Here is a 26,636-nt window from a genome sequence, read left to right as displayed (position 1 = left end):
AATGATGCTGTGTGAACTCCAGAGCTTCCGTCTTTAGAAACCTTTCAGCTTCTGCTCTCACCTTCCTGAAGCCCTGAAACCACCATGCTACAGGGCTATTGCATTGGAGGACAAAAGATCACATGCAAGAGAACTGATGCTAGATGACAGGCAGTCCCCACTGCCAAATACTAAGTGAGACCATCTTGGATCATCTAGCCCAGCCCAGCCAACCTTCCAGCTGAAGGCGGCTGGGTAGGTGAGCCCAGGTGAGAACAGATCTATCCAGAAGACTAACCTACAGAATCATAAGAAATGACACATTATTGTTGTTTTTAGCTTCGTTGCATAGCAATAGATAACTGAAACACATGCCCACCCCCTGGAGCTGGAGAGGAGGGATCTGCCAGGAGGGCCCCCCAGGAACCCCTTTGGGCTTCTGCAATGCAAGGGCTGCCTCCTGGATTTTCTGCTCTACCAGTGGCCCACAGCTGGGGAGAAATTCTTCAAAATGCAGGCAGGGTGCTGTTTGGAAAACAGAAATAACTGCCTGGTAGTCAGAAAACAACAAGTATTCACTCTATTTGGCTTTGTGCTTCTTGTAAGCCGAGCTGTATAAACACACTGAGTACCTATTACATGTTGTCTTAAGCTCATGCTTTTGGAATAAATTCCACCAGGACGGGCTGATCTGAATTAAATAGAGACTGCAGCCTGTCTACCTACCATCTGCAATCCTCCACTTCTTCTCTTGGCCCAGTTTGAGAACAAACGCACACACACCGAACCACAAGAGAACTACTGATTTAGAACAAATTAAATAAAGCTACACGTAGGATGTCAACACTGAAAGCTCTAAGCCAGGACCCACATACCTCCTCTGAGTGTGGAAGACAGAACTGGCTACGTGCTCAACCACTAACGACCCCCAGGTCAGAAGTAGGATTGGAACGACTTCCATTTATTAATTATAGTCTCATATGGTGATTGTCAACCAGGGGTGATTGTGCACCTCCAGGGAATCCTTGGCAATGTCTGGGGACAATTATCACAACTGGGTCAGGGGGTGGGGGTGGGGCAGCTTAGTGGCACCTAGTGAGCGGAGGCCAGGGATTGCTGCTCAACCTCTCACATTGCACAGGACCTCCCCCCACTCCCATCACACACAATAAAGAATGATCTGACTTAAAATGTCAATAATGCTGAGATTGAGAAACCCTGATTCAATGGAAATAGTATTGCCGAACAGAACAGGAGTCATCACTGCATCCCGGGGCCTTAGAATAGCCATGACTAACAGCAAAGCCTTGGTATTTAACACAGCCCTGTGCCTAACGTTATCCCATGCTCTATGACCTGCTGCTCACCAGCAATCCTGCTCCTAGGTATTTATCAAGAGAAATGAAAATTACCTCCACACAAAATGGTCACAGCAGCATTATTCATGATAGTCAAGTGTAAGTAGCGCAAACCTATCAACTGGTGATGGATAAACAAAATGTGTTCTATTCCATGCTACTTAGTAATAAAAAGGAATGGGTGCTGCAATGCGGATGAAACATTATGCCCACTGAAAGAAGCCAACACAAAGACAACGGGTTGTATGATTCCATTTATAGAAAATGCCCAGAAAAGGATAACTATAAAGACAAAAAGTAGATTAGTGGTTGCTGGGGGGCTGGGATTGGGAGTGGAGATTAATGTAAATGAGGTGATGAAATGCTCCTAAACTGGGTTATAGTGATGGTTGCACAACTTGATAAGCTCACCAAAAAGCATTCAGCCATTCCCTGAGAATGGGTGAATTTTATAATCTGTAAATCATACCTCATTAAAGCATCGCTGTTTGAAGTGTGTCCATGGACTGGCAGTACCAGCATTACCTGGGAGCTGTTTAGAAAAGAAAAGTCTTAGGCCCAGCCCACACCTGTTGATTCAGAATCTACTCTTTTCACAAGATTCCTGGGTGATTTGCATGCATGGTAAAGTTTGAGAAGCACTGCTTTTACACTGGGACTTGGCTGAAAAGTGCAAGAATCCAAACATAACATTTGACCAAAAAAAAAAAAGAAAAAGAAAAAGAAAAAGGCTCTAGTCTGTATACTAATAGGATAATAGGACCCAGGAGTATTGTGTGCTGGTCCCATCAGTATTTAAAAAGACAGTGTCTCTGATGCATTTTAAACTTAGATTAAAGGAGGACTGGCTGCTGTGTTTATCCTTGGAAAATAACAACTACTACTGCAGAGGAAACACTTTAGTGTACTGGGCACTGCGCTAACTTTACACAGCATTTCATTTTTTCCCCTTACAACAGTCCTATGTGGTAGGTACTTAGATCAGCTCCATTTTATAGTGACGAAACAGAAACAATGAGAGGTTGATTGACTTGTTCAAAGTCACACAGTGTGTCACGTCACTCTGGGGAAAGGGAAAGGAAAGAATTCACGTAGATTGCAGTGCTGGAATTTTCCTGCAGGGGACACAGTTGCATTCTCTGGGTATAGAGCAGTTGATAGCTGATCTTGTGCTTTTTTACTCATTATTCTGTACTGACTCTGATTGCCTCTTCTGGGTGCACAAATTAGGCCAACAGAACCTTTGAGAGACAGAGGATACCAAGTAAAAGCTCAGGCCTGGACGTGACCTGACTTAGCAAAATGCTTCTGACGTTAGCCGTCAGTGTTGTGCTGGTGATCTGGAGTCTCGGAAAGCGTCTACAGCCAGGCACTGGGTGGGAACCAGCTGGCAAGCATTAGATAGAATCCTGAAGCTGCAGCTGGGGACCCAGGCAAGGCTATGTGTCATTCTGGGATGGCAGGCAGAAACTAGAAAGGCAGAAACTTTAGAAGGGAAAAAGAAGGAAAGAGGTCAAGGCTGGGTGGCTGATCAGAAGCTGCAAAATACACTGATAGAGGCAGTCAACATCAAGTCCTTGTACCTTTGCAAACTTGGGTACCTTCTCTCCCGGACTGGAGTACCCAGGGGTATCCATCACTGGGAGGAGCTCAGAAGGTGCACTTGAGAGGAATCATGATGCTTCTCGGTGGGAGGGAATTGGAGGAACCAAAGCAACACTGACATAAAGAATGCAAGTACACCAAGCCAGGAAATGTGCATCTTTAGCTAGGTATAAAGATATGCTCTCTCCCTCTCTCCCACTCTCTCTGTGTCTCTTTCTCTCCCTGTTTCTCTGGCAGTTTCTTATTATTTCCTGGACCTTGTCTTTCCTTCTTGAGGAGTAATAGGAAACCATATTTATACCCCATTGGAGGACCATATCAGACTTGAATGCCTTCTGTCCAGATTTCTAGTCCATAGGTTCAACACCATCTCAGGAACTTGAACCACAGGGAAAATTTGCACTGATGTCTTCTCTTTCTACAGCCAGTTTGGGTAGGTTTATCTGCATGTTTACATTCTCACCAAATGTAAAAAGGTTCTGTCAAAGGTTGATAATAAAAAACACAATGAAAAGAAACAAGCAGCCTTAGGAGCTTATTTTGTGTAACAAAACACTCTTCTGAACAGCCCCAGCTGGTTTATAATCCATGCAAGGACTCGATTCCCTCCTGGAAGTGCAAGGGGCTCTACACCATGTTCTACTAACTAAGGTAAGAAAACAACCCCCTGAACTCCACGTTCTTAGGTGCAGGTACCTTTAAAAAAATATTTTTGCTGATAACTCAAATAACGCATGCTCGTTATTAAAAAAAAATCAGACATGACGAATATATGTGTAACCTAGCATGTGACAAGCTTTCCCAGGTAGCCATACTCTTTATCTTGGGTCCACTCTGAGGGTGCATTCAGCACTTAAGTGCAATCCTAGGAAGCCCTATCCAGTCGGCTGAGCGTTATGCAGTGATACAGCTTTGCTGAAAGTTTTTTGAAAAGGTGGGGAAGAACAGTTACATCATGTACCACGTGGCAAATTTTCACAATAAATTAACATCTTTGTCCTTCTAAAATCCTCTCTGTAAATGTCAGCCTCCACTTCCTCCTTCCCTGTCTCTGTCTTTGTGCCGCATCACAACCTAAATTCCCCTCAATTGTCTGGAACGACTCAGTTCTAGCTCTCAACTTGCCAATTCCACTCAAAAAGACAAAAGCTCAGTAGATGGCCAATTTTACTCTGTCCCTTTTTCAAAGAGAGCAATTCAATATTCATCAGTTATTTGTCAGCCAGGGGTTGGAGCCGACTGGCTCTCTAGGGCTTGGAAGAACTAATTGCGGGCTTTTCTTCCCTGTTCCATATTCAGTGAAATCACGTTGGTAGCCTGGAATGGGCTATGGAGTATTTACCCCATAGAAATTGGTAAACACTATAAATCAGGGTTTCCCCACCCCTCAAAGAGCTAGTTCTTAAATACTGACCAGCATACAACTGAACCAACCCGACAAGATGCGTATGAAAGTTTTTATCAAACAAACAAAAGGCTTGTTCTGCAGAAGGCAGTGCCAGGGGCTGGGATAGGGGGTGGAAGATAATTTTTGATGCCAAGAAAATAAGAAATCTTCTTCATATCGTTACATATATACTGCATCTAGAAAGTGTAACTCTCATTTCTTTACCCTCTCAAGGCATGCATTCTCCCCAGCATGATCACCAGTAAGTTTTGTATATATTTCCTTCATTTTTCCCAAGTATATATTAACAGATACATATTAACATATTTATGTTATTTCCATGGGATTATACTACACACTCATATCTTACCTTTTTAAAATCTAAATATCCTGGGTATTTTTCTTTGTGCACACAGTTTTTAAAAACATGGGTGTATAGTATTCAATTGTGTGGCTCTATCATAATTAATTTAACCAAGTCCCTATTAATGAACATTTGCCATTTTCAGTTATTATTATTATTACATTTTGTTAGGCAAAGTTTTCCCCCCCTCTGGATTGCTGAGCCAAAGGGTAAAAACATTTTTCATTTTTGTAGATATTTCCCACTAAAAGGGTTTGTGCTGATTTAGGTTTCCAGTAACAATGTACGATAGAATTTTTAAAAAATGATTTTCCAGATAAAATGTAATGCTCTGATTGTTGTTGGCAGCCACAGCTGGGACTTGGCAGTGTTGACTTGATTGATTTCCTCATGAGCCTTTTGTTTTCCCTCCTGGTTCCTTTAATAGTGTCATTACTCCCACCAGAAATACCTTTCCCACACAAATACATCCCACCTATTCTTCTAGATTTATTACAAATTCCTTCTCTAGCTCACTGGCTCTCAACTGGGGACATCTGACAAAATCTGGAGACACTTTTGTCACAGCTGGAGGAAGAAGGTGCTGCTGGCACCCAGTACAGAGGCCAGGGATTTTGCAAAGCATCATATGATGCACAGGACAGCCCACTGCCCCGCAATAAAGAATTATCCAGCCCCGAAGAAACCCTGCTATTGTCAAATGAACTTCCCCTTTCTCTGAACACTGTAGACTTACTGTCTATTCTTCAGTTTTGGCACATAATTGTTTTATTTTATTAATTACCCTCTGTATCAGTTGAGATACTTTTGTTTGGAATAGACAGAAATTTCAACTTGAATTAATTTAAGCAGCAAGGGAATTTGTTGGCTCACACAGCTGAAATGTTCTGAGGTTATGCTAATTTCAAGGGATGCTTGATCTGGTGACTCACATGATGCCACCAAGGACCCAGTTTATTCGCAGTTCTCTTCTTTTCCTTCGATGTGGTCAGTTTCATCTTAAGTGTCCTCTGTCCCACATACCTGCGGTGTCAAAATGAGTGTACAGATGGAGCTTCACATCTGCATATCGTTGTGTCCAGGGTCCTGCTGTCCAATATGGTAGCCACTAGATCTCTGTGGCTGTTGACAGGCGTGCTAGTTCAAATTGAGATGTGTTGTGAGTGTAAAATATATACCAGAGATGTTAAAGACCTCAGATAAGAAAAAAGCATATGAAATATCTACTAATAATTTTTTATATTGATTACATATTGAAATGGTAATATGTTGGATATATTGGGCTAAGTAGAAGTTATCAAAATTAATTTTTCCTTTTTCTTTTTAAAACTGTGGCTGCTATAAGGGATTAACATCCAACATATACAAAGAGCTCATAAGCCTCGACATCCAAAAAGCAAATAACCCGATTAGAAAATGGGCAGAGGATCTGAACAGACACTTCTCTAAAGAAGAAATTCAGATGGCCAACAGGGACATGAAAAGATGCTCTACATCACTAATTGTCAGGGAAATGCATATTAAAACCACAATAAGATATCACCTAACACCAGTTAGGATGGCCAACAACCAAAAGACAACTAACAACAAATGCTGGTGAGGATTCAGAGAAAGGGGAACCCTCCTACACTGCTGGTGGGGATGTAAATTAGTTCAACCATTGTGGAAAGCAATATGGAGGTTCCTCAAAAAACTGAAAATAGAAATATCATTTGACCCAGAAATTCCACTCCTAGGAATTTACCTGAAGAAAACAAGATCCCTGATTCAAAAAGACATATGTACCCCTATGTTTATTGCAGCACCATTTACAATAGCCAAGATATGGAAGCAACCTAAGTGTCTTATTAGCAAATGAATGGATAAAGAAGATGTGGTACACATACACAATGGAATATTATTCAGCCATAAGAAGAAAACAAATCTTACTATTTGCAGCAACATGGATGGAGCTAGAGGGTATTATGCTCAGTGAAATAAGCCAGGTGGAGAAAGACAAGTACCAAATGATTTCCCTCATTTGTGGAGTATAAGAAAGAACAAAGAAAAAACTGAAGGAGCAAAACAGCAGCAGACTCACAGACTGCAAGAAGGACTACCAAACTGCAAGCGGTTACCAAGTGAAGGGGGTGGGGAGGAGGGTGGGTGGGGAGGAAGGGATAAAGGGATTAAGGGGTGTTATATTAGCACACTTAACATAGGTAGGTCACAGGGAAGGCAGTATAGCAGGAGAAGACAAGTAATGACTCTATAGCATCTTACTATGCTGATGGACAGTGATTGCAGTGGGGTGTGGGGGGGACTTGGTAATATGGGTGAATGCTGAAACCACAGTTTTGCTCATGTGAAACCTTCATAAGATTGTATATTAATGATACCTTAATAAAAAATAAAATAAAATAAAAATTAATAAAAATGTGGCTACTAGTAAACTGAAAATCGCATATGAAGCTCACGTATGGATAGCACTGGTATAGAAGAGACTGCTCTCTGAAACTTCGAGAGGGAGTTTTCTTTCCTAGAGACCAAGTAAATTTTTCCTTAACTCCCATTGGCTTTGGTTGGGTTGCCACCTCAATTGCGAACCAATCACTGTAGGAGAAAGGTAAGGGATAAACTGATTGACTGATGGCAGATATAGGCCCACCTCTGGAGGAGGGGTTGGATCAATTCCACCCAAGGCTTCTGGTCGAGAAGATGTGGGAGGGAGGGGGCTTTGACAGCTATATATGGGATTCTCTTTCCAGAAGGTAGGAGAGAAATATCTACTTTCATTTCCTAAGTGCTCATTATTTAAAAATTCAAGAGCTGTCCACTATGCCCTTTCCATTTATGGACCCTTTACTCTTCTGGGAAAAACTATACAGCACTTTTCACCTGGATTGTAAATATCTTGAGATCACATCTCACTATTCTTTGCATTACCATTCATGGCTAGCATTGTGCTTTGCCAGGTGTAGGCACTGAGTAACTGAGCCAATGATAGGTGTGATGGAGGAGAACTCCACATACACATAGTTACATTCCCAGAGACAGTATGTCCCCACTGGGGGGTACCCAAGCAGTGCACTTAGGGGGATTGTGCCCAGTAGTGTGGCAATGTGGTTTCTCAGTACTTGGAGGGGAGGTAGGTAGGAGAAAGAAGCAGCAGCTGAAAGGTGCTAGAATCATCCAAGATTGCTCTCAATTGTGTGGTAAATGCTATTCTTGAATTACAGGATTCATGGCAGAGGGTGGTCCATCTGTCGTTCTTGGGGATGGAGTCTTCCCCATTTAAACCAAGTTATCCTCATTTAAAGTGATGTTGGCAGCCAGCTTAGACAACGTGGAAGACAGACTCTAAAGGCGACTCTCATGATTCCTGCCTCCTGGTGCATTTGTCCTTCTGTGATCCCCTCCCCTTATGTGTGGGCGTGACCTGTGACTTGCTTCTGACCAAGAGAATATGGCGAAAGTGATGGGCTGTCACGTCTGTGGTTAAGTCATTTAATATTGTAACGTCTGTCTTGCCACAAGACTCTCTTCCTTGCTAGCTTTGAAGAAGCAAGCCACTGTCTTCTTGTGAGCTTCTGTATGGATAGGACAAAATAAGAAACTGAGGGTGACCTCCACTGGCAGCCAACAGGAAACTACAGCTGCAGCTTTCAAGGAACTGTATGCTGCCAGCAACAACGTGACCTTAAAAGCAGATCTTTCCCCAGTCAAACCTTGATATGAGACTGCTGCCCCACCCAACCAAAGCCTGCATTGCAGTTTCACAGAAGATCTGACTCAGCCATGTCTGGACTCCTGACTCACAGAAACTGTGAAATAACAAATGTGTGTTGTTTTATGAGGCTAAGTGTGTGGCAATATTGCCATGCAGCATTAGATAACTAATACAGACAGACCTGAGTGATACATGTTCCATTTAATTTGCAGCAGGCATTCAGAAACATTTACAGGGCTGTTCTCATTTTATTGGCTAGCAGCAAATAGACACTCCAATGGCTCAGGAAACAGCATACAATCTCCATAAGTTGCCATGGTGAGATAGGTCTCCATTTCTGTCATTGATTGGCTGCCATGAATATGTCCAATAAATTTCAAATCTTAATGATTTCTTGTTCCTTGAAGAATCTTCGCTTCACAGAATGAAACACTGGTAGGAAATCTCAGATGTATTACCTTTCGTTAGTGCTGGAAATGGTTTTTTTACCTGGCAAAGGCAAGTAAGCTGGGAATTGTGCTCCTGAAGGCATAAAGCCTCTGTTTCCAATGTCTGCTTTTTTAGACCCTGCTAATGGGGAGCAGGGAGAAAACTAGCTGGGAAGAATGATCATCTTCAAACCACATCAACCCTTAACGAGAAATTTCAATTCTAAAAATATACCACCAAGCATACCAATTGAAAAAGAAATGTCTTAATGGTTGTGGAAAATCTTTATGCCCAGAAAAATTGGTCACATTAAGGTGCTATCTTGCTTTTGTCTGCAGCGAACACAAAGTATGTTGATGCATCAATCCATTCCCTCTTTTCAAGCGTTTCATCCTAAATAACAGCAAACCGTGGGAGTTTGCAAAATCAGTTCATCACTGTTCTCCTCTTTCCAGCCTAGTGTGCACTGGAGTCTACCATCTAACATTTGCACACCTCTTCCTAAATCCCAGAATTTATCTTGGTTTATAGGTGGCCCTCGTTTTTCTGCCATGAAACAATATATTTTTGGAGACCTCCATGATATAAGAAGTATCCTAAAGGCGTCTGAGCCTCTTGCTTGCCTTTTGTAATAACAGGAGGCAGTGAGGACTCAAAGCTGAGAACAAAAAAATCTTCATGGACCCCACGTTCTAAAGAGAGAAGAAAACAATTGGGGTCCGTCCCCTCTATGAACGAACCAAACTCCTGTGCACTGTGCAGCCTGTCCCCTTTCCCCTGCGTGTTGGGTGGAGACAGGGCAAGAGCTGCCACTACTGTTTGCCCTCCCCATGGGGAATGTGTTTTAGAGATAGAGGATGGAGGGTGCCTGCCAGATGGGGGGAGCTGGCAGCATCTTCTCCCTAGGGTGACCGGTGTGCCACCTGTTCGGACTGCAGACTTGCTGATGTGCTCTCTGAGCTTATGATTTTTTTTCTTGGCCAGTCTCATGACTTTATTCTTCCCAAAGAATTTTATTTTCAGTTTCTTAAATCTCTGCCCCACCTGTTCCCCAAACCCTGAAGTTGGGTTTTTTTTCTGAAATTGCGTTTCATTTTTTTGACTTTATTGAGTCATAATTTACATACAGTAATGCATCATTTTACGGATACATTTAGATGCGTTTTGACAAATGTATACACCATCAAGATACAGAACATTCTCATTAGCTTTCAAAAGGTCCCGTCTGCCTTTCTGCAATTAATCCTCATCTCCACCCCCAACCCCAGCTGCTTTCATTTTTTCCCCTTTCTAGACTATTATATAAATGCAGTCATACAGCATATACTCTTTTGTGTCTGGCTTCTTTTACGCAGCATAATAGTCCTGAGGTTTATCCATGTTGTTGCATATATCAATAGTCCATTCCTTCTTATTGCTGAATAAGAATTCCATTGTATGGACAGACCGTAATTTATCGTGCTTTTCATTTTTATGCTCATTCGGGAAGAAAAGGAATTCATACAATGCTAATGCATCCTCTCCATTTTCTTACTCAAGTCTTGTTTTCATGTCTGTAGTCAAGCTTTATAGTTTTCTTTAGGTGGCCTTTGCTCTTTTCCTGCTGAGTTTATTTCTGGGAACTTGATATTTTGTTATTACTGGAATGGAATCTTTTCTCCCTAACCTTAGTTCAATGGTGGTTGCTGGTAAAATGGAAAGCTATTGATTTTTCTGTGCATTCCTCTTATTTTGGGCTATCTTTTGTAACTCTTACTGGTTCTAATAAATTTCTTACTTGCGTCTCTTGGATTCTTTAGGTTTATAGTTCTAAGGATAACATGATTTCCTTTTCTAAGAGTGATTATTCCTTTTCCTTATTCTTGTGATCTCTAAGGGAAGGGAGAAAAGTGGAAGGGAGATGGAGCTGGCTGGAGTGCGCATGCAGAAAGGCAGGGGTGGGGGCAAAACGAAGCAGCCTCAGCTCTTGCTGTCGGGTGGGGCACGAATGAATTAAGGGGACACCTTGGAATTTATTGAGGGGTGTGAACTTAGGGGAGGGTAGTTGGAGAAGTCCAATTAGGAGGCCATTTCCTAAGTCAGAAAATTGTGCAGGGCAGTGCTTTCCCCTTAATTTCTAGTCTCTGCTCCAAACATGAGAGGCGTTTCAAAGGAGTAGGAACAGCTGAGTGAGCAGGCCACCCCCTGTCCCCACTCCAAAGCCAGGCCTGTTCTGGGGAAGGTGGAGGTGAAGTATCAGATGGCACTACAAGGGATTTTGTGAAAACTTGAAGAAATCTGAGAGCTATGGGGTTTGCTAGGGTGTCCTTAAAGGGTTGAAAAGGAGGTTCAAATAGAGAGTGGTTGAAAACAGAGACTGGAAGAAAGTAAAATTATTTCTTTTTTGGACAAATTGTTCAACAAACCAGTTGCATTTAAAATGTCAGCTGCATTTCTATTATTTGTATTTTAGGAAGGGGTGCAATTAGGAGGACACCAGAGAGGGCACTGCCATTTGGGGTGAAAGCCCATGTATATAAACTTCGTAAAAACACCCCTTTGTGAATCACATTTGGATTTCACCTTTCATCGTAGTACCAGATGGGCATCACCAGGAAAAGAAAATATAATCAAAGGCTCTGTACTGGGACTGGCAAGCGTGAAACTGGGGGGGATGCCCCTGCAGTTACCACATCGGGCCACTAGATAGCGTGTCTGCCTCGGGGAGGCAAAATGCAAAGCAAGCAATGGTACTTTGGACGCTTTCAAAATCAGGAAGCCACCGAAGGAAGTAATTTTGAAGGCAGGAGCCTAAGGGCTATTGGAAGTGAACTATAGGTGTCGGGAGGAGTGTGATCTGGAGAAATGCCTGCATTTTGAATGAAAAATTTCCACTGTTAAACAAGAAAAGTGTAAATAAACAGGCATGAGATACGCCTCAGACCCATAGGATGGCTATTATTAAAAAAAAAAAAGTGCTGAATATAACAAGCATTGAAGATGTGCAGAAACTGGCGCCCTGGTGCACGCAGGTAGGTATGTCAGATGGTGTAACTGCTGAGGAAAACAGTTTGGCAGCTCTTCAAAAAGTTAAATGTTACATTACCGTATAACCCAACAATTCCCCTCTTAAGTACATACCCAAAATGATTGAAAGCAGGGACTCAAACGGATATTTGTATGCCAGTGTTCACAGCAGCATTATTCATAATAGCCAAAAGGTAGAAACAACCCAAGGGTCCATCAACAGATGAATGGATAAAGAAAATGTGGAATATCAGTCATGAAAAGCAGTGAAGTTTGGACACATGCTACAATGTGAATGAACCTTGAAAACATGCCAAGTGAAATAAATCATACACAAAAGGGTAAATACTGTATGATGCTACTTATATGAGGGAGCTAGAACAGGGAAGTTCACAGAGACAGAAAGAAAAGAAGTGACCAGGGGCTTGGAGGAGTGGAGAATGGGGGGGCGTTGTTTAGTGGGAACAGTTTCAGTTTTGCCAGATGAAAAAGTTCTGGAGATGGACAGTGGTGATGGTTGCATGATAATGTGAATGTACTTAATGTCATTGAAGCGTACACTTAAAAATGGTTAAGATGGTAAGTTTTATATTACGTGTACTTTATCACAATTTAAAAAAGTTAAATGAAAAAAGAGTTATGCAAGGTTGGACAGTCTTCCCCAATATATGCAAATAGAGATTTGGGGCTTTTCTGCAAAGTGATGCTAATGAACAAGAGAATACACCTTTTCTGCCACCCCATGTTTTGTATTTCCTTTCTTTCCAAGGTCCTCTCAGCTAGGTTTGCTTTTTGGGATTGGACCGCCCCTTTCAACACCCACATATGGAAAGCTGAAATAATTTATACTGTAGCCTCTCCAAGTGTTTTAGGTTTATTAGAAGTTGAGAAAAAAAGACAATATTACAAAGGCAGGCTGACAGCAGAAGGAGTAGAAAAGTACAACTCAGTATTATTTACTGTGGAAAAGGCCAAGCTAGTTAATTTTAAAGAATGAAATTGCTAATAATTCTTTTTTAATGGATAAGCTTTTAGTCATTAAAAAGGAGCATCTCTGACCTCATCTCCTGCTATTCTCGCCTGCATCCATTCTTCTTGAACCTTGCTGGTTGTGGTAAGCACAATTGTGACCCCCAAATGTGTCCATGTCCTAATCCTCAGAACTTGTGAATCTGTTACCAGTTATATGGCAAAAGGGACTTTGCAGGTGTGACTAAATTAAGGACCTTGAGATGGGGAGATTATTGAGGTGGGTCCCAGTGTAAGTAGAAGGGTCCTCATAAGAGGGAGGCAGGAGGGTCAGAGAGAGAAAGGGATTTGACAAATAAAAGTGAGAGAAAGAGAGAGATAAAGAAAGGGAGAGAAAGAGCATATGCTACATCCCTGGCTCTGAAGATGGAGAAAGGAGTTACGAATCGAAGAATACAGGTGGCTTCTAGAAGCTGAAAAAAGAAACGGATTCTCCCCTGGGGCCTTTGGAAAGAATGAGCCCCCAACACCAACACCTCGATCTTAGTTCAGTGGCAACTTTGTCAATCTCCTGATCTCCAGGGCTGTAAGGGAGTACATTTGTATTGTTTTAAGGCGTTAAATTTGTGGTCATTTGTTACAGCAGCAATAGGAAACTCATACACAGAAACTTACTGTTTCTCCGACGTACCAAGCTCCCCTGACCTCAGGGCTTTTACCCTTGCTGACCCTGGAGTGCTCTTCCCCCAGCTGGCTGCACGGCCTTCTCCAAAACCTGGAGTTTTTATTCAAGGGTTGCCCTCTTACTGAAATTGTTTCTGAGCACTTAAGATTGGAACTCCTCTCCTGCACTCCGTGAGCCCTTTTTGGGGTCATTTTTCTCCATAGTACATTTTGTTTATTTATCTTGCTTAATGTCTGTCTCCACCCACTAGAACGTGAACCCCACAAGGTCAAGGGTTTTTGTTTAGTTTATCTACTGCTGACACCCTAGCACCTAAAGCAGTGCCACAAATAGTAGGTGCTCAATAAATGTTTGCTGAGTGATCAAATGAATGAAGACTGGTGAGGGTTTTCTATTCCTCCTACTAAAGAAATAATCTATTTATTTCCCCCACCTCATCTTTGATATATAATTAGCACATAAATCAAATTACCTTAATCCCTGGATATTTGATTTGTTTCTGAAATGGCTTTTTATTTCCATAGTCTTGCCTTCTCCAAAATGTCATGTAGTTGGAATCATACAGTATGTAGTCTTTTCAGATTGGCTTCTGTCACTTAGCAGTATGCATTTAAGCTTCCTCCATGTCTTTTTAAGGCTTGTAGCTCATTTCTTTTTAGTGCTGAATAATGTTCCATTGTCTGGATGTATCACAGTTTGTTATCCATTCACCTACAGAAGGACATCTTGGTTGCTTCCAAGTCTTGACAATTCTGAACGAAGCTGCTATAAACATCCATGCACAGGTTTTATGCAGACATGCATTTTCAACTCCTTTGGAGTATGATTGCTGAATAGAATAGTAAGTGTTTAGTTTTGTAAGACATTGCCAAACTGTCTTCCAAAGGAGCTGTACCACTTTGCATTCCCACCAGCAATGAACGAGAGTTCCTGTTGCTCTACATCCTCCCCAGCATTTGGTGTGTCTGTGTTTGGGATTTCAGTTGTTCTAATGGGTGTGTAGTGATATGATGGGCAACATCTTTTCCTATGCTTTTTTTTTCATCTGCGTATTTTCTTTGGTGAGGCATCTGTTAAGGTCTTCAGCCCACTTTTCAATTGAGTTATTTTCCTACTGTTGAGCTTTGAAAGTTTTTTTTTATATTTTGGATAACTGTCTTTTATCAGATGTATCTTTTGAAAATATTTTCTCCCAGTCTGGGGCTTCTCTTTTCCTTCTCTCGAACACTGTAGGAATTTGATGACATTTTTTCTAGTTGTCACCAGAAAACAGTTTTTGAGTCCAGTGCCTGAATTTCTTGTATTACAAAAGGACTGGAGATTATAAAACACTCTTCAAATGAGTGGTCTGAAGGATTAAAGGTATGTTTTACAGTTTATAACACTTTTGAAGGGACACTATCAACTGACATACCCAAGAATCATAGAGAAATGTCTAGAATCAAATAGCAGGAAGGCTAATTGCTACTGAATTGAATTTTGAAAATTTATCTTTCCTTGTTAGAGGCTTTGTCTGAGGTCAAAGAAGGAAAAAAAAAAACACAGATGGGAACTTATCATTCAAACTTGACAAAAACATTTGAAAAATAAAGATGTCAGAATAAAAGTTAATTAACAAGTTTTTTTGTAACATTTAAAATCTGGAAAATGTATTTTGTTTGTGAGCTCTGTTGATTTAAATAAATCTTATTTCATGGATTCACTGAAAATACATCATACAGTTACAACAGGTGGTTCTCAACTCCGGTGATTTTTGACCCCCAGGGGACACTGAGCAATGTTGGGAGACATGTTTGGTTGTCATGACTGTGAGTGTGTGCTAGTGGGTGGGGCATCTAATGCGTGGAGGTCAAGATACTGCTGGACTTTCTACAACACCTGGATCGATGGGCTAACTATAATTTTTCCTAACACACAGTAAAATATAAAAAATAAGTGACATTTGTATGTGACCTGCACGAGTCTCTTATACCAGAAGTCGGGACTCATATCTGGGAAAAAGGTGATGCCTGAGATACGGCTTGCTCTTAGAAAGCACTCAGATTGTGGTAGTTATTTTCCTTATTTAGAAGTAACTTACACTTAAAATAGCTGCTAAAGGAACCAGAATAGCTTTGTCTCTTTATATCTAAAGTGGGTGTAGTTTCTCAAATACTTTTTCTGTCCTTTGGGGTGGATGGTATTACTAATTCTTAATGTTCCACTAAGTCTAGCTTGAGTCTCGTAGTCATTCCTTCTATCTTTTAAAGATGTCTTGGAGTATTTCTACTTGTGTAATCTCTCAGTTGAAAGCTCTCTTAGAGGGCATCACATTTTGTTTTCAAGTTTTGGGTGTTTGCTGTCACATGCCACTTGCCCTCCCCTGCTGTGGTTGCCAAGCCCTCCACTGCTACAGGAACTTACCACAGGGCTTCACGAATGTTTGCTTACAGCCCCATATCCCTACCATACTCAGCCTTTCAAAAATAGACAAGGAGGGTGTCTATTTTATTTTGGTACCCCCAGTGCTTGGCACAAAAATGTATTTTGAATCAGTGAAGGATTGAATGCTATAAGATTATAATGTCCTTCATTATGACTCAGTTAGGATGATGTTCTTTCAGAATCTCCATCAAAATAATCATCATGGATTCACGTTCAGCATAGGACTGACTGGTCACGGTTTCGTCTTGTGCGAGGACTAAGATAAGGTCTCAGGTTTCCTGTCAGTCTAGCTTTAATGACAGTTCTATTTGGCAATGTCTTATCCTTTGAGGATAGGCACAAACCCTCCTGATCCATCCTTATTATCTTCCCTACACACTATGTGTAATTACTACTCCTGAAAGAAAACTGGCTGAGTTCTTTTTTATTAAGGTATTATTGATATATGCTCTGATGAAGGTTTCACATGAAAAAACAATGTGGTTACTACATTCACCGCTGTTATCATGTCCCCCCCCATACCCGATTGCAGTCACTGCCCAACAGTATAGTTAGATGCCACAGAGTCACTATTTGCCTTCTCTGTGCTATATTGTTTTCCCCATGATCCCCCCACACCATGTGTGCCAGTCATAATACCCCTCAGTGCCCTTCTCCCTCCCTCCCCACCCACCCTTCCCCACCCCTCCCTTTTGGTAACTGCTAGTCCCTTCTTGGAGTCTGTGAGTCTGCTGCTGTTTTGCTTCATTGTTATACTCCACAAACGAGGGAAATCATTTGGTATTTGTCTTTCTCTGCCTGGCTTGTGTCACTGAGCATAATATCCTCCAGCTCCATCCATGTTGTTGCAAATGGTAGGATTTGTTTCTTTCTCATAGCCCAATAGTATTCCATTGTGTATATGTACATCTTCTTTATCCATTCATCTACTGATGAACACTTAGGTTACTTCCATATCTTGGCTATTGTAAACAGTACTGCAGTAAACATAGGGGTGCATATGTCTTTTTGAATCTGAGAAATTATATTATTTGGGTAAATTCCTAGGAGTGGAATTCCAGGGTCAAATGGTATTTCTATTTTTAGTTTTTTGAGGAACATCCATATTGCTTTCCACAATGGTTGAACTAGCTTACATTCCCACCAGCAGTGTAGGAGGGTTCCCCTTTCTCTACAGCCTCGCCAGAATTTATCGTTCTTAGTCTTTTTGATATTGGCCATCCTAACTGGTGTGAGGTGATATCTCATTGTGGTTTTTATTTGCATTTCCCTGATAATTAGTGATGTGGAGCAGCTTTTCATGTGCCTGTTGTCCATCAGAATTTCAAAAACTGGCAGAGTTAGTGTGACTTTTGCTTTATGTTTCTTCATTCATTTTATTTGTTGTTTATTCTCTGTCTTGTTTCATAAAGGGTTTGCAGAAGCCAGTAATTGTTCTAATGGGAAATTAACAGGATATCTAGGCAGGATTTGGTGCAGTAAAAATCAGTGCTGTTAACATTGCATTCTATTTCTGATACCTGGACAGTAACAGGTTTGGCTGGACTGGAAAAATCAGCAGAAGTATCAACTAGATCAACATTCATACCTTTCTGAGATTATATCAAGTCAGCAGCTGGCTACAACCCACTTTGCATCCCCTCACCTTGCTATCTCCAACATGTCATTAGAAGTACTTTTTTTTTTTTACATCTTTCTGGACTGGGTCAGGCCTTGCAACATGACAAAACCAGAGGCTGGGATAATTTCTCATGTCTTCTGAGAAGCAGGTTTTGTGCAGAGGAAAGGAGTTGGAGTCAGACAGTTCAGGAGTCCCAAACCCAACTCTACCACCAATAATTGAATGACCCAAGATTAGTCACTGCACTTCTCTTGGTTTATTTTTTCCATGTAAAGTGGGGGTTACAGTTCCTCTCTCTTTGGCTTGTGGTAAAGATTAATGAGACCAAGTGCTTGGCAGGGGAGGGGTTTGATAAATAGTAATCATTATTGTCCCAGGAATGAAGAGCAAGTTATGTTTGGGGAAAAAAGTGCATTAAGCAAGTCTGTTGCTTGGGTTTTGTGTTGATGCATGTACATGTGTGTGCATGCACACACATAGTAACACATCTCCAGGTCCACCTAGTGTAGGGATTAAAAGAGTACAGGACTGTCTCCTCCTTTAAGTTTTTAAATATAAAATAGAACACATATACATATGTATATATATATATATATATATATATACAAAATTTAATAATTACAAAATAAACATTCATATTATTACCACCCAGGTTAAGAAATAGATCAGCATAGCAGCCTGAAAGGCCTCCATTTCAACCTTAGGTGACTACTATCCTCACCTGTACTTTATGTACATCCCTCCTTAAACAACATTGTTTCGTCTACTTTTGAAATTTATATTAATCAAATCGTACTTTATCCTATCGTCTTGTTTCCTTCAGTCAGCATTGCTTTGAAACTCATGTCATTGTGTTTAGCTCTAGTTTATTCCTTTTCAAGTTGCTTTATGAAAACACTGCAATATAAAAAATTATCCTTTCTACTGCTTGATAGACGTTTGTGTTGCCTCCATTTTTTTTTGGCCGTTGTGTCATACAATACTATTTGCACGTTCTGTCCATGTGAGTCATAGGATATGCACATCTTCAGTTTTACCAAATAGTGCCCAAACTCTTTTTCAGAGACTGTACTAATTTACACTCCCATTAGCTATGAATAAGTGTAGCAACACATCTTCGAAAAACACTGTCAGACCCTTTTCCCCCCCTCCTAATCTGGGTGCGTGCCATTGTATCTCATAGTGACTTTATCTTATTTCGTGATTACGTATGAAGTTGAGCACCGCTTTATATCTTTGTTGGCCATTTGGATTTCCTCTTTAGTCAAGTGCTTGTTTAAATCTCCTGCCTTTAATTGATTTTAAAATGTCCTTTCAGACTGTCTCAGTATGTTCACCTATTCGTTGCAAGATAATCAGCCCGGAAGATGCAGAAATTCAGGCAGGCTGAAATTCAAATGCAAAACTTCTGCCGCCTCAACTGTGGCAGATAACCAGTTGGTTTACCAAAGTAACAAGTACCTCGGATTTAGCCAGGATTGAGGAACAAGAAGACCAGAGCGGCCTGTCCGCCTTCCTCCTCGTAGGTGGCCGTGATGGAGGGGACCTCTCCAGGGATCCTAGACACAAACAGACGATTTCTCAAACGAAGAAGCCCGCTTAACTGCCAATTTCAAACTTCCAAGACCTGTCCTGACGGGTTTGCCCTTCCCCGTTTCTCATTGGTCACGAGTCAAAGGAAGAAACAATTTGATTGGTTCTTCCTTTCACTTCCTCATACCTTTAAGGACTTGGGCGGGGCCTGGCTGATACGTCGTTGTCCATCATGGGAGAGGGCACTCTGAATGGTCCAGATACGACAGGACCCCGCCCATGCCGCTCCCGAGGTTCAAATTTGGCGGCGGGAGGCACCGTGAGGAGCAGAGCGCAGATTGGCGGGGTCGGCGGAGCGTGAGTCTAGTCCTCCCCCACGCCCAATTCTCCCCAACCCGACTCTGCAAGGCTAGGGCTCCGGCCACTGCCACCCACACCAATCCCAGCTTTCCTTCCCGCAGCGGGAGGGAGTTGGTTCCTTCCCGAGGGGTAATGAGGGCAGGGAGGGTCTTCCCAGGCTGGCGGTGCGCGCGCCCACCTGGATGGTGGTGCCCAGGATAGGAGGAGGTGTTCCTCAACTGGGTGGGGTCCAGGTGTGTTCTACCGTGCCTCATGCCAGCATTACCTGCATCATTCTGTCTAGTGGAGTCCGGCAGCTCCGTATAATCTGCGGCTGTAGCCCTGGCTGTTCTCTCCGAGCGAGCTTTCTGCACCCGCCCCAAGCAGCGAGTCTTACGGCTTGCCCACTTAAGATCTTGCTTCAGATGTTACCCTCTCAGTGCAGTCTGCTCTGACTACCCTGTAAAAAATTGCGCGCGCCCCCACCCACACACACCAATTACCCTTATCTTAGTCTGTTTTTTATTTTTTTACCTCATAGCACAAATTACCTTATAACATGCAATCTGTTTATTTCAATCATTAAGTCTCTATTAGCACCTACTATGTTCCAACCTTGTGGTGCTTACGCTACCGGTGGAGCAGATAATAAACAAATTTAGAAGAGAGTAGTCAGATAAGTATCACCTCCTGTTACAGTGAGTAGATCTGGTTTTTAATGTCCATCGTCAGACTGAACTTCCCAAGACCCATGTGGTGGCTGATCTTCACTTCCCTATTCCTGATATCTTGAGGGAGATCAGCATCTCTCACATTGGCAATAGCACATTTGACCTCCTGTTTCGCTTCAGCACCAGTGAGGAGATGCTGAAGTTCAAGTATGGAGCGCGGAATCTGCAGGATGCTGGTGCAGCCGATCCCATTGCCAGCCGGGCCTCCAGGCTGAATCATTTCTTCCAGGTAACAGGCTGCTAAGTCTGCTCACCTGTGTTTGTTTTCTTGGACCCTCTTTGTCACTTACCTTTACTTTTATAGGACTGAAGCTAATCTTGTAGGAGAAATTCCGTTTGGTGTGTCACATGCGCTGGTAATATTGGAAAAGGGAACCGCTTTGCAGATGGTAGTAGATAACTAAACTTGGCCATGAAGTTTTTAATAATTTCTTATGCTTTACACTTCTATACTAAAGTTTGTCCTTTTATTGAAGAAAGAAAAACAAAGTACTCTTTTGACAAGAATTTCTGTAGGAGTAATCACATTTCTTTTTCATTCAAGAGATGTTTATTTTCTAGATTGAAAAAAACCTTTGATAAATATCACATTTGTGAAACCCACATTCCTCTCAAGTTATAGAACATCTTCTTCACTCCAAAAGTACTAAAACAATCAGGAGATTATTTCCAAGTAGATTTCTAATTCATTTGTTCTGATGTAGATAAAACATTCTTGATGTAGAAATCCTTGTTTGACTGATGTATTCACAAGTCAGGAGGACAATATAGATAATAGTGAAGATTTAGGTTTGGATCCTGGCTCTAGTGCTTGTTAGCTGTGTTACCTTGGGTGAGTCAGTTGCCTTCTCTGAATCCATTTGCCAGTCTTTAAAATAGAGGTTATAACACCTAATTTACAGGGTTATTATGAGGATTAAGTGAGATAGCTCCTTGCTTAGAAGCCAAGAACTTGATCAGCCAATAGTTATAAAAGGTAAGTATTGTTAATACTAAGTATGGATATAGTATTATAGTAATAATAAATATGTTCACTTAGCAGTAATTATATTTAGGAAGGTATTTATGTGAAGATGCTTGTATGGTGATAAATACTAATATGTTTTTGATGACTTTTTTCCCAAAATATTGGTATTAGGGGATGTTCAGTCAGATCAGAATGTAGACAAATTGAAAGCTTAGGTTGTTCTGAGGGGCTATCCCCATTGCCATTTTAGGTCATGAGCTGCTTTCCACAAATGAATAGTCTGTCTCTACCCTTCTCTGACTGGACCTTACCTTAGCTGCTAATAACCTGTCACTAACCTTAACTGCCACTTTTTAGCCCCTTTATTGTTTTACTCCAAAACTTTTCCAAGTTATTACAAAATTTACCAAGGACTTCTAATGTTCTGATTATGTAATAACTGTGGCTTCCAATGTGCTGGGTACAGAGCCAGCATGTTCCTGATTATCTCACTTCAGCCTCATAATTGAGGTAGCGCCTATTCTTATTTACATTTTAAATAGGAGGAGACTTCGAAGGAGGCAAGGACTTGCCCAGGATCATGCAGCTTGTAAATGGCAGAGGCAGGCACTCCATTTTTGGTCTAAGTCCAGAGGCTGGGCAGGTAGCCACTGAGCAACACTACCAGCATATATCAGAGTTTATTAAGTGTATCTTATACTTAAATGTCAGAACAACAAGAATTGTGGGTAAATTCTCAATTCATCTTTTTAAATGAATTCCTTTCTGTCCCCAGGAAAGCTATTATTTGCAAGTGTAGCATACACCTTACATTCACCTAATGTAAACAGGGAAGGATAATGTTCTTTCCCCGTCCACCACTGTTTTAATGAGGTTTAGAGTAGTGATTTTGTTTTCCATTTAGGTAAGTACTTTAGACTGGGCCTCAGTTTCTACTTAACAGTACTTCTTAAGTTCTCCATCAGTGGTTAGCAGACTTTTAGATACTCGAGCCAGAAAAATCTAACAAATTTCTTGGGCCAACATGAGTTTGCCAGCTTTTTATTTTGCCAAGTAAGGGATGTAAAAAACCAAACAGATATAAAGAAAAGCCTGTTATCCTTTGGCCCTTTTATATTATAAAGGACATTTTAAGAAACACCAAGCATGTCAGAGGTCCTTTCAGAATAAAGGACCATTTTCAAATTGGAATATATTTAGCTTTATAAAAGAATCATCATGCAGCGTTCATTTTTTTCTCATTTCATGGCAGACTTGAAAACTGTTAAGAATCACTGCTTTATTTGGGAACTATTGCTGTAGTTAGTCTATGCTCATTAAAAACAGAAGAAACAAAGACTCATTATTTTTTGGAATAAGTAGCAGAACTGTAACCAGAGTGATAGATGTGGTGGCCTCGTGACCCAGTACTTCATAAACCTGGCAGAGGTTCGAATCTCTTGGGGAGCTTGTAAGTAAAACAGGTTCTAAGCTATAAATCAGAAAAGTCTTAATTGAATAGATTGGGATTGGACCAGAGAAATCTTTTCTTATTTTTATTTTTTTGTTAAGTTCTCCAGGTGTTTCAAATGTAGCTGGTCTGTTATCCCTTGCTGTGTAGGAGACCTCTTGCAAAAGTTTAAAGCAACAATGATTTATGTTTTCTTATAATTCTGTGGGTTGTTTGGATTCAATTAGGCAGTTCTTTTGTTCCACCCTGTGACATCAACTGGCGTTGCTCAAGGGGCCATACAGTTTGGAGCTTGTCTGGCACTGGAACTCCTGGGCGCTGGCTGGGACATCTTAGTCTTCTTTCACCTGACTTCTCTTGCCTATGACGTCTTTCATTATTCAGTAATCTTACTCAGGGCTTGTAATTGTTTCTGTAAATAATTAATATTTTAGGCTTTGCGGGTAGTTGCAACTACTCAACTCTGCCACTCTAAGACAAAAGCAGCCCTAGACAATATGTAAATGAACGAGTATAGCTGTGTTCCAATAAAACTTTATTTATAAGAATAGGCAGTGGGCCAGATTCACTCATGGGCTGTAGTTTGCTAGCCCCAGGTTTTTTACATGGCGGCTGGCTTCCCATAAGAGCAAATGCAGGAGCTGCCAGGCTTCTTTAGGGTTCTGCCCTGACTGGTACTGTGTCACTTGTGTTTATATTCTGTTGGTTGAAGCAAGTCACAGAGACAGCATAGATTCAAGGGGAAGGGAAATAAACTCTAGCTTTTGATGGGAGCAGTGGCAAGCGCCTACAGATTTAGAGGAATTGTTGGTGGCTGTCTTTGCAGGGAGACCTCTGCACATTCTGTGGCCTGGCATATCAGAATCATTGCTCTAGCCCAGTGGTTGTAAACGCATGTCCTTGGGGGTCAGAGCATAAATGAGTCAATAGGCCCGATAGACTGTAATGGGCTGGCACCTAGGCTCCTAACGGAGACTCCGAGGAGTCTCAGCTGCCCCTCAACATCACCAGGCAGGAATGTGGGGCAATGTTGCCAGATTCTCCAGTGTTTCAAATGAAGCCAGAAATCCCCCCCTTCTTATTTTTAGTGAAATCTGATTTTTCAACATTGGCAGATAATTCAAATTATTTTAAATACTACTCCGGGCCAAACAAAACATGTTTGTGGGCTAGATACAGTCTGCCAGTTTGCAACTGTTGCTCTAGATCATGAATAAATTCAGCCGTATGATAGTCACTCCATTCACACTACTCTAATTGTTCAAGTGAATTAAAGGAACTGAGCAACCCTCTGGGCACACCTGAAAGAAATGGCCCACATTGTGTCCTACTGTAGAGACATGGACACATGTCAGAGCCAGCAGGGTCCAAAATAACTGTTCCTGTGCACCTCAGACTGTTAAGAATGGAAGGTCTTTTCTAACTAATGGCATGTTTGTGAAGTTTTTCTTCCCAGGTGTGGTGAGAGAAACCCACGTAATGGAATGGAACAAGTAATAACTTAATGACTATCAATTGATGTCACTTTAAAGAAGGAAGCTACAGAATTGTGCTGTTAACGTTATGTCGTGAGCACTTAGTGGAGCTGGTGGCTTGCAGTTTACTCTGTGTGGATGTTATTGATCAAAGCTTTTCATTATTGACAGTGTCTCCATCTGCTGTTTGCTGTTTTCAGGGGAAACCACCCTCCATGACTCAACAGCAGATGTCTCCTCTTTCCCGAGAAGGGGTATTAGATGCCCTCTTTGTTCTCTTTGAAGAATGCAGTCAGCCTGCTCTGATGAAGATGAAGCATGTGAGCAACTTTGTCTGCAAGTGTAAGTTTGGAGAAGTTTTTCTGGAAAACTATCCAGCTAGAGAAAACTAGAAGGATGCTAGAGGCAGATGAGTTAGTGGTTAGCGGTAGTGGGTAAGAACTCAGCACTGGGTAAGGCAGACCCAGTTTCAAGGTCAGATTCCATTTTTTGCAGTTGGGAGACGAGAAGTCTGGCCTCTCCGCTGCAAGTGATAGAAATTCAACTCAAACCAGCTTAGCCCAAAAAGTGGATTTGTGGCTCATGAAACCGAGAAATCCAGCAATGGGTCACCCTTTAGGCATGGCTATTTCCACAGACTTAAATGATGTCCTCTGGCCCCAGGCTTACACTCACTTATGACCGATTAGCCATTAGGCACAGTAGGAACAGTGTGCAGGGCCCACAGTAATTTTAATAAAATCGGATTTATTTTAATTAATTAAATTTATTTTAAAATCTTAAGGAAAAGTATGAATGTCATAATGTATAGTGGTTCTGGATTGTACTCATCATTTTGCCAATGTAGTCATGTAATTTTTTATTTTTTATGGAGGGAGGGGCTGACAAAGGCAGAAGTGTGTAGGGCCTGTAAAGTCATGAATTGGCCCTGCTCGCCTTGTTCTTGACTTTGCTTGACTTCCTCGTAGTGGGGACGTTGACTGCCCGTGCATCAGTTTTGTATTCTTTTACCTTACACCAGTGTGTTTTAGCTGGTGGTGATTTTTGCTCTCCAGGGACACTTGGCAATGTCTGGGGACATATTTGGTTGTTACAACTGAGAGGAAGGGTGCTCCCGGCATCTAATGGGTAAATCCAGAGATGATGCTAAACATTATACAGTGCACAGGACAGTCCCCTACAACATAGAATCATCTGGCCCCAAATTTCAGCAGTGCCAAGTCTGAGAAACTCTGCCTAACACAACTTTGCTGTGTAACCAAGTGCCCTGAACATAGTGACGTGAAACAATAATCATCGTATTACCTCCTGTGATTCTGTGGGCCAACTGGGCTCAGCTGATGACTCTTCCGTTCCATGTGACTCTGGCCAACACCTTAGGCACTCAGGACTCTCTGGTCTGGGATGTCAGATGGCTGGCCTCATGTCTGGATGCCAGTGTGTTGCCTGGGAGGCTGGACCTTCCCCTTTCTCTGTGAAGTCTCAGGACCTCATGATCTCCCTGGCTCCCCTGTCTCCATCAGGAGTCAGCCAACTACAGCCTGCGATGCCTGTTTTGTAAACAATGTTTTACTGGTACACAGCCATGCCCATTTGTTTACAAAATGCCCGTGGCTGCTTTCACATTACAAGGGCATTTGAGCACTGGTGACTGAGACCATATAGTGTGTAAAGCCTAAAATGTTCACTTTCTGGTCCTTTAAGAAAAAGCCTGCTCACCCTGATTACCTGGTCGCTTTAGCAGAGATGCCTGGACTTCTCATGTAGCAGCTTAGGGTTTCTAAAAGCACAAAAGTGGAAGCTTCCAGGTTTTATTAGGGCTTAGGCCTGGAAGGGACAAAGGATGTCTTTGGATGCAGTCTATTGTTGGAAGCAAGTCACAGGGCCTCCCAGATTCCATGTGCCAAGGAGCTACACAAGGGCATGAATTCTAGAAGGTGTGGGGCATTGGAGCCTAACTACCATGCCCAGCCCACATTTATGCCTCACTGTCTATGTTAATACAATTCCAGGGAAGATTCTAATTGGCTCTGCTTTGGGTCACTTGCCTACCGCTTGATCAGTCACTGGGCCAGGATGGGAAGTATTGTGCTCAGCCTCATCTGGGCACCCAGGGGTTCAGGGCACTGTGATTACTGAGGCCTTGTGGAATGGGGAATGTGCAAGAGCCCAAGGTTGCTGGGAGATAAAATCAATGTGTGTTGGCTACTGTGACCTTCAGTATTTATATGTACCTTGTCCTCAGTTTCCTCATCTGCTAAATGTGGAAAATGCACATCTAATAAGGCTGTGTGTGGATTGAATGATAGAGACATTTAGTAAATTCCTCCCCAAAATGATAGCTGTAAACTTCAACATATATTTCATATATTGTGCATCTTTAACTTTAAAATGTAGTTGGGGTATTTGTTCATTATTCTGTATTTGAATAACCCCCCACCTTATTTTCTTGACTATTTAAATTCTTAAATGAGAGTGGGAGGTGAAGGGAGGTCATGTGACAGACTAATTTACTGAGCCATCTACAGGCACCTTAATTAGGGTTGAATATGCCTTCTGTCTACTTTAAAGCAGTGGCTCCTCAAACTCACTCAGTAATCAAGGG

The 26,636-nt window shown here is 41.7% G+C and overlaps 1 protein-coding gene and 1 long non-coding RNA gene across 15 annotated transcripts in view; one reads left to right on the top strand and one right to left on the bottom strand.

Moving 5' to 3' along the window:
• The window catches only part of LOC140846353 (uncharacterized), a 41,958-nt gene extending 22,815 nt beyond the window's left edge, over nucleotides 1-19,143 (bottom strand). For all 4 annotated transcript variants that reach the window (XR_012125352.1, XR_012125355.1, XR_012125354.1 and 1 more), the window contains exons 1-3: nucleotides 18,998-19,143; nucleotides 5,717-5,830; nucleotides 1,807-1,869 (exon numbers count right to left, since the gene is read on the bottom strand). This is a non-coding gene — a long non-coding RNA (uncharacterized lncRNA). The remainder of the gene's footprint in view (nucleotides 1-1,806; nucleotides 1,870-5,716; nucleotides 5,831-18,997) is intronic.
• A 162-nt stretch (nucleotides 19,144-19,305) lies between these two features.
• The window catches only part of CIT (citron rho-interacting serine/threonine kinase), a 151,192-nt gene continuing 143,861 nt past the window's right edge, over nucleotides 19,306-26,636 (top strand). For 6 of the 11 annotated variants that reach the window (XM_073223901.1, XM_073223895.1, XM_073223896.1 and 3 more), the window contains exons 1-3: nucleotides 19,307-19,426; nucleotides 20,260-20,368; nucleotides 24,232-24,373. In XM_073223901.1, the coding sequence (XP_073080002.1) occupies nucleotides 20,273-20,368; nucleotides 24,232-24,373 (238 nt within the window). In that variant the 5' untranslated portion in view covers nucleotides 19,307-19,426; nucleotides 20,260-20,272. Of the gene's footprint in view, nucleotides 19,427-20,259; nucleotides 20,369-24,231; nucleotides 24,374-26,636 lie in introns of all 11 variants that reach the window. The other 5 variants (XM_073223898.1, XM_073223903.1, XM_073223902.1 and 2 more) reach the window with 3 other exon arrangements.

Source organism: Manis javanica, chromosome 15 (genome assembly GCF_040802235.1).
Source record: "Manis javanica isolate MJ-LG chromosome 15, MJ_LKY, whole genome shotgun sequence".
Classification (NCBI taxonomy): Eukaryota; Metazoa; Chordata; class Mammalia; order Pholidota; family Manidae; genus Manis; species Manis javanica.
The sequence above is the reverse complement of the archived record's forward strand: the minus strand, read 5'-3'. Positions and strand labels throughout refer to the sequence as shown.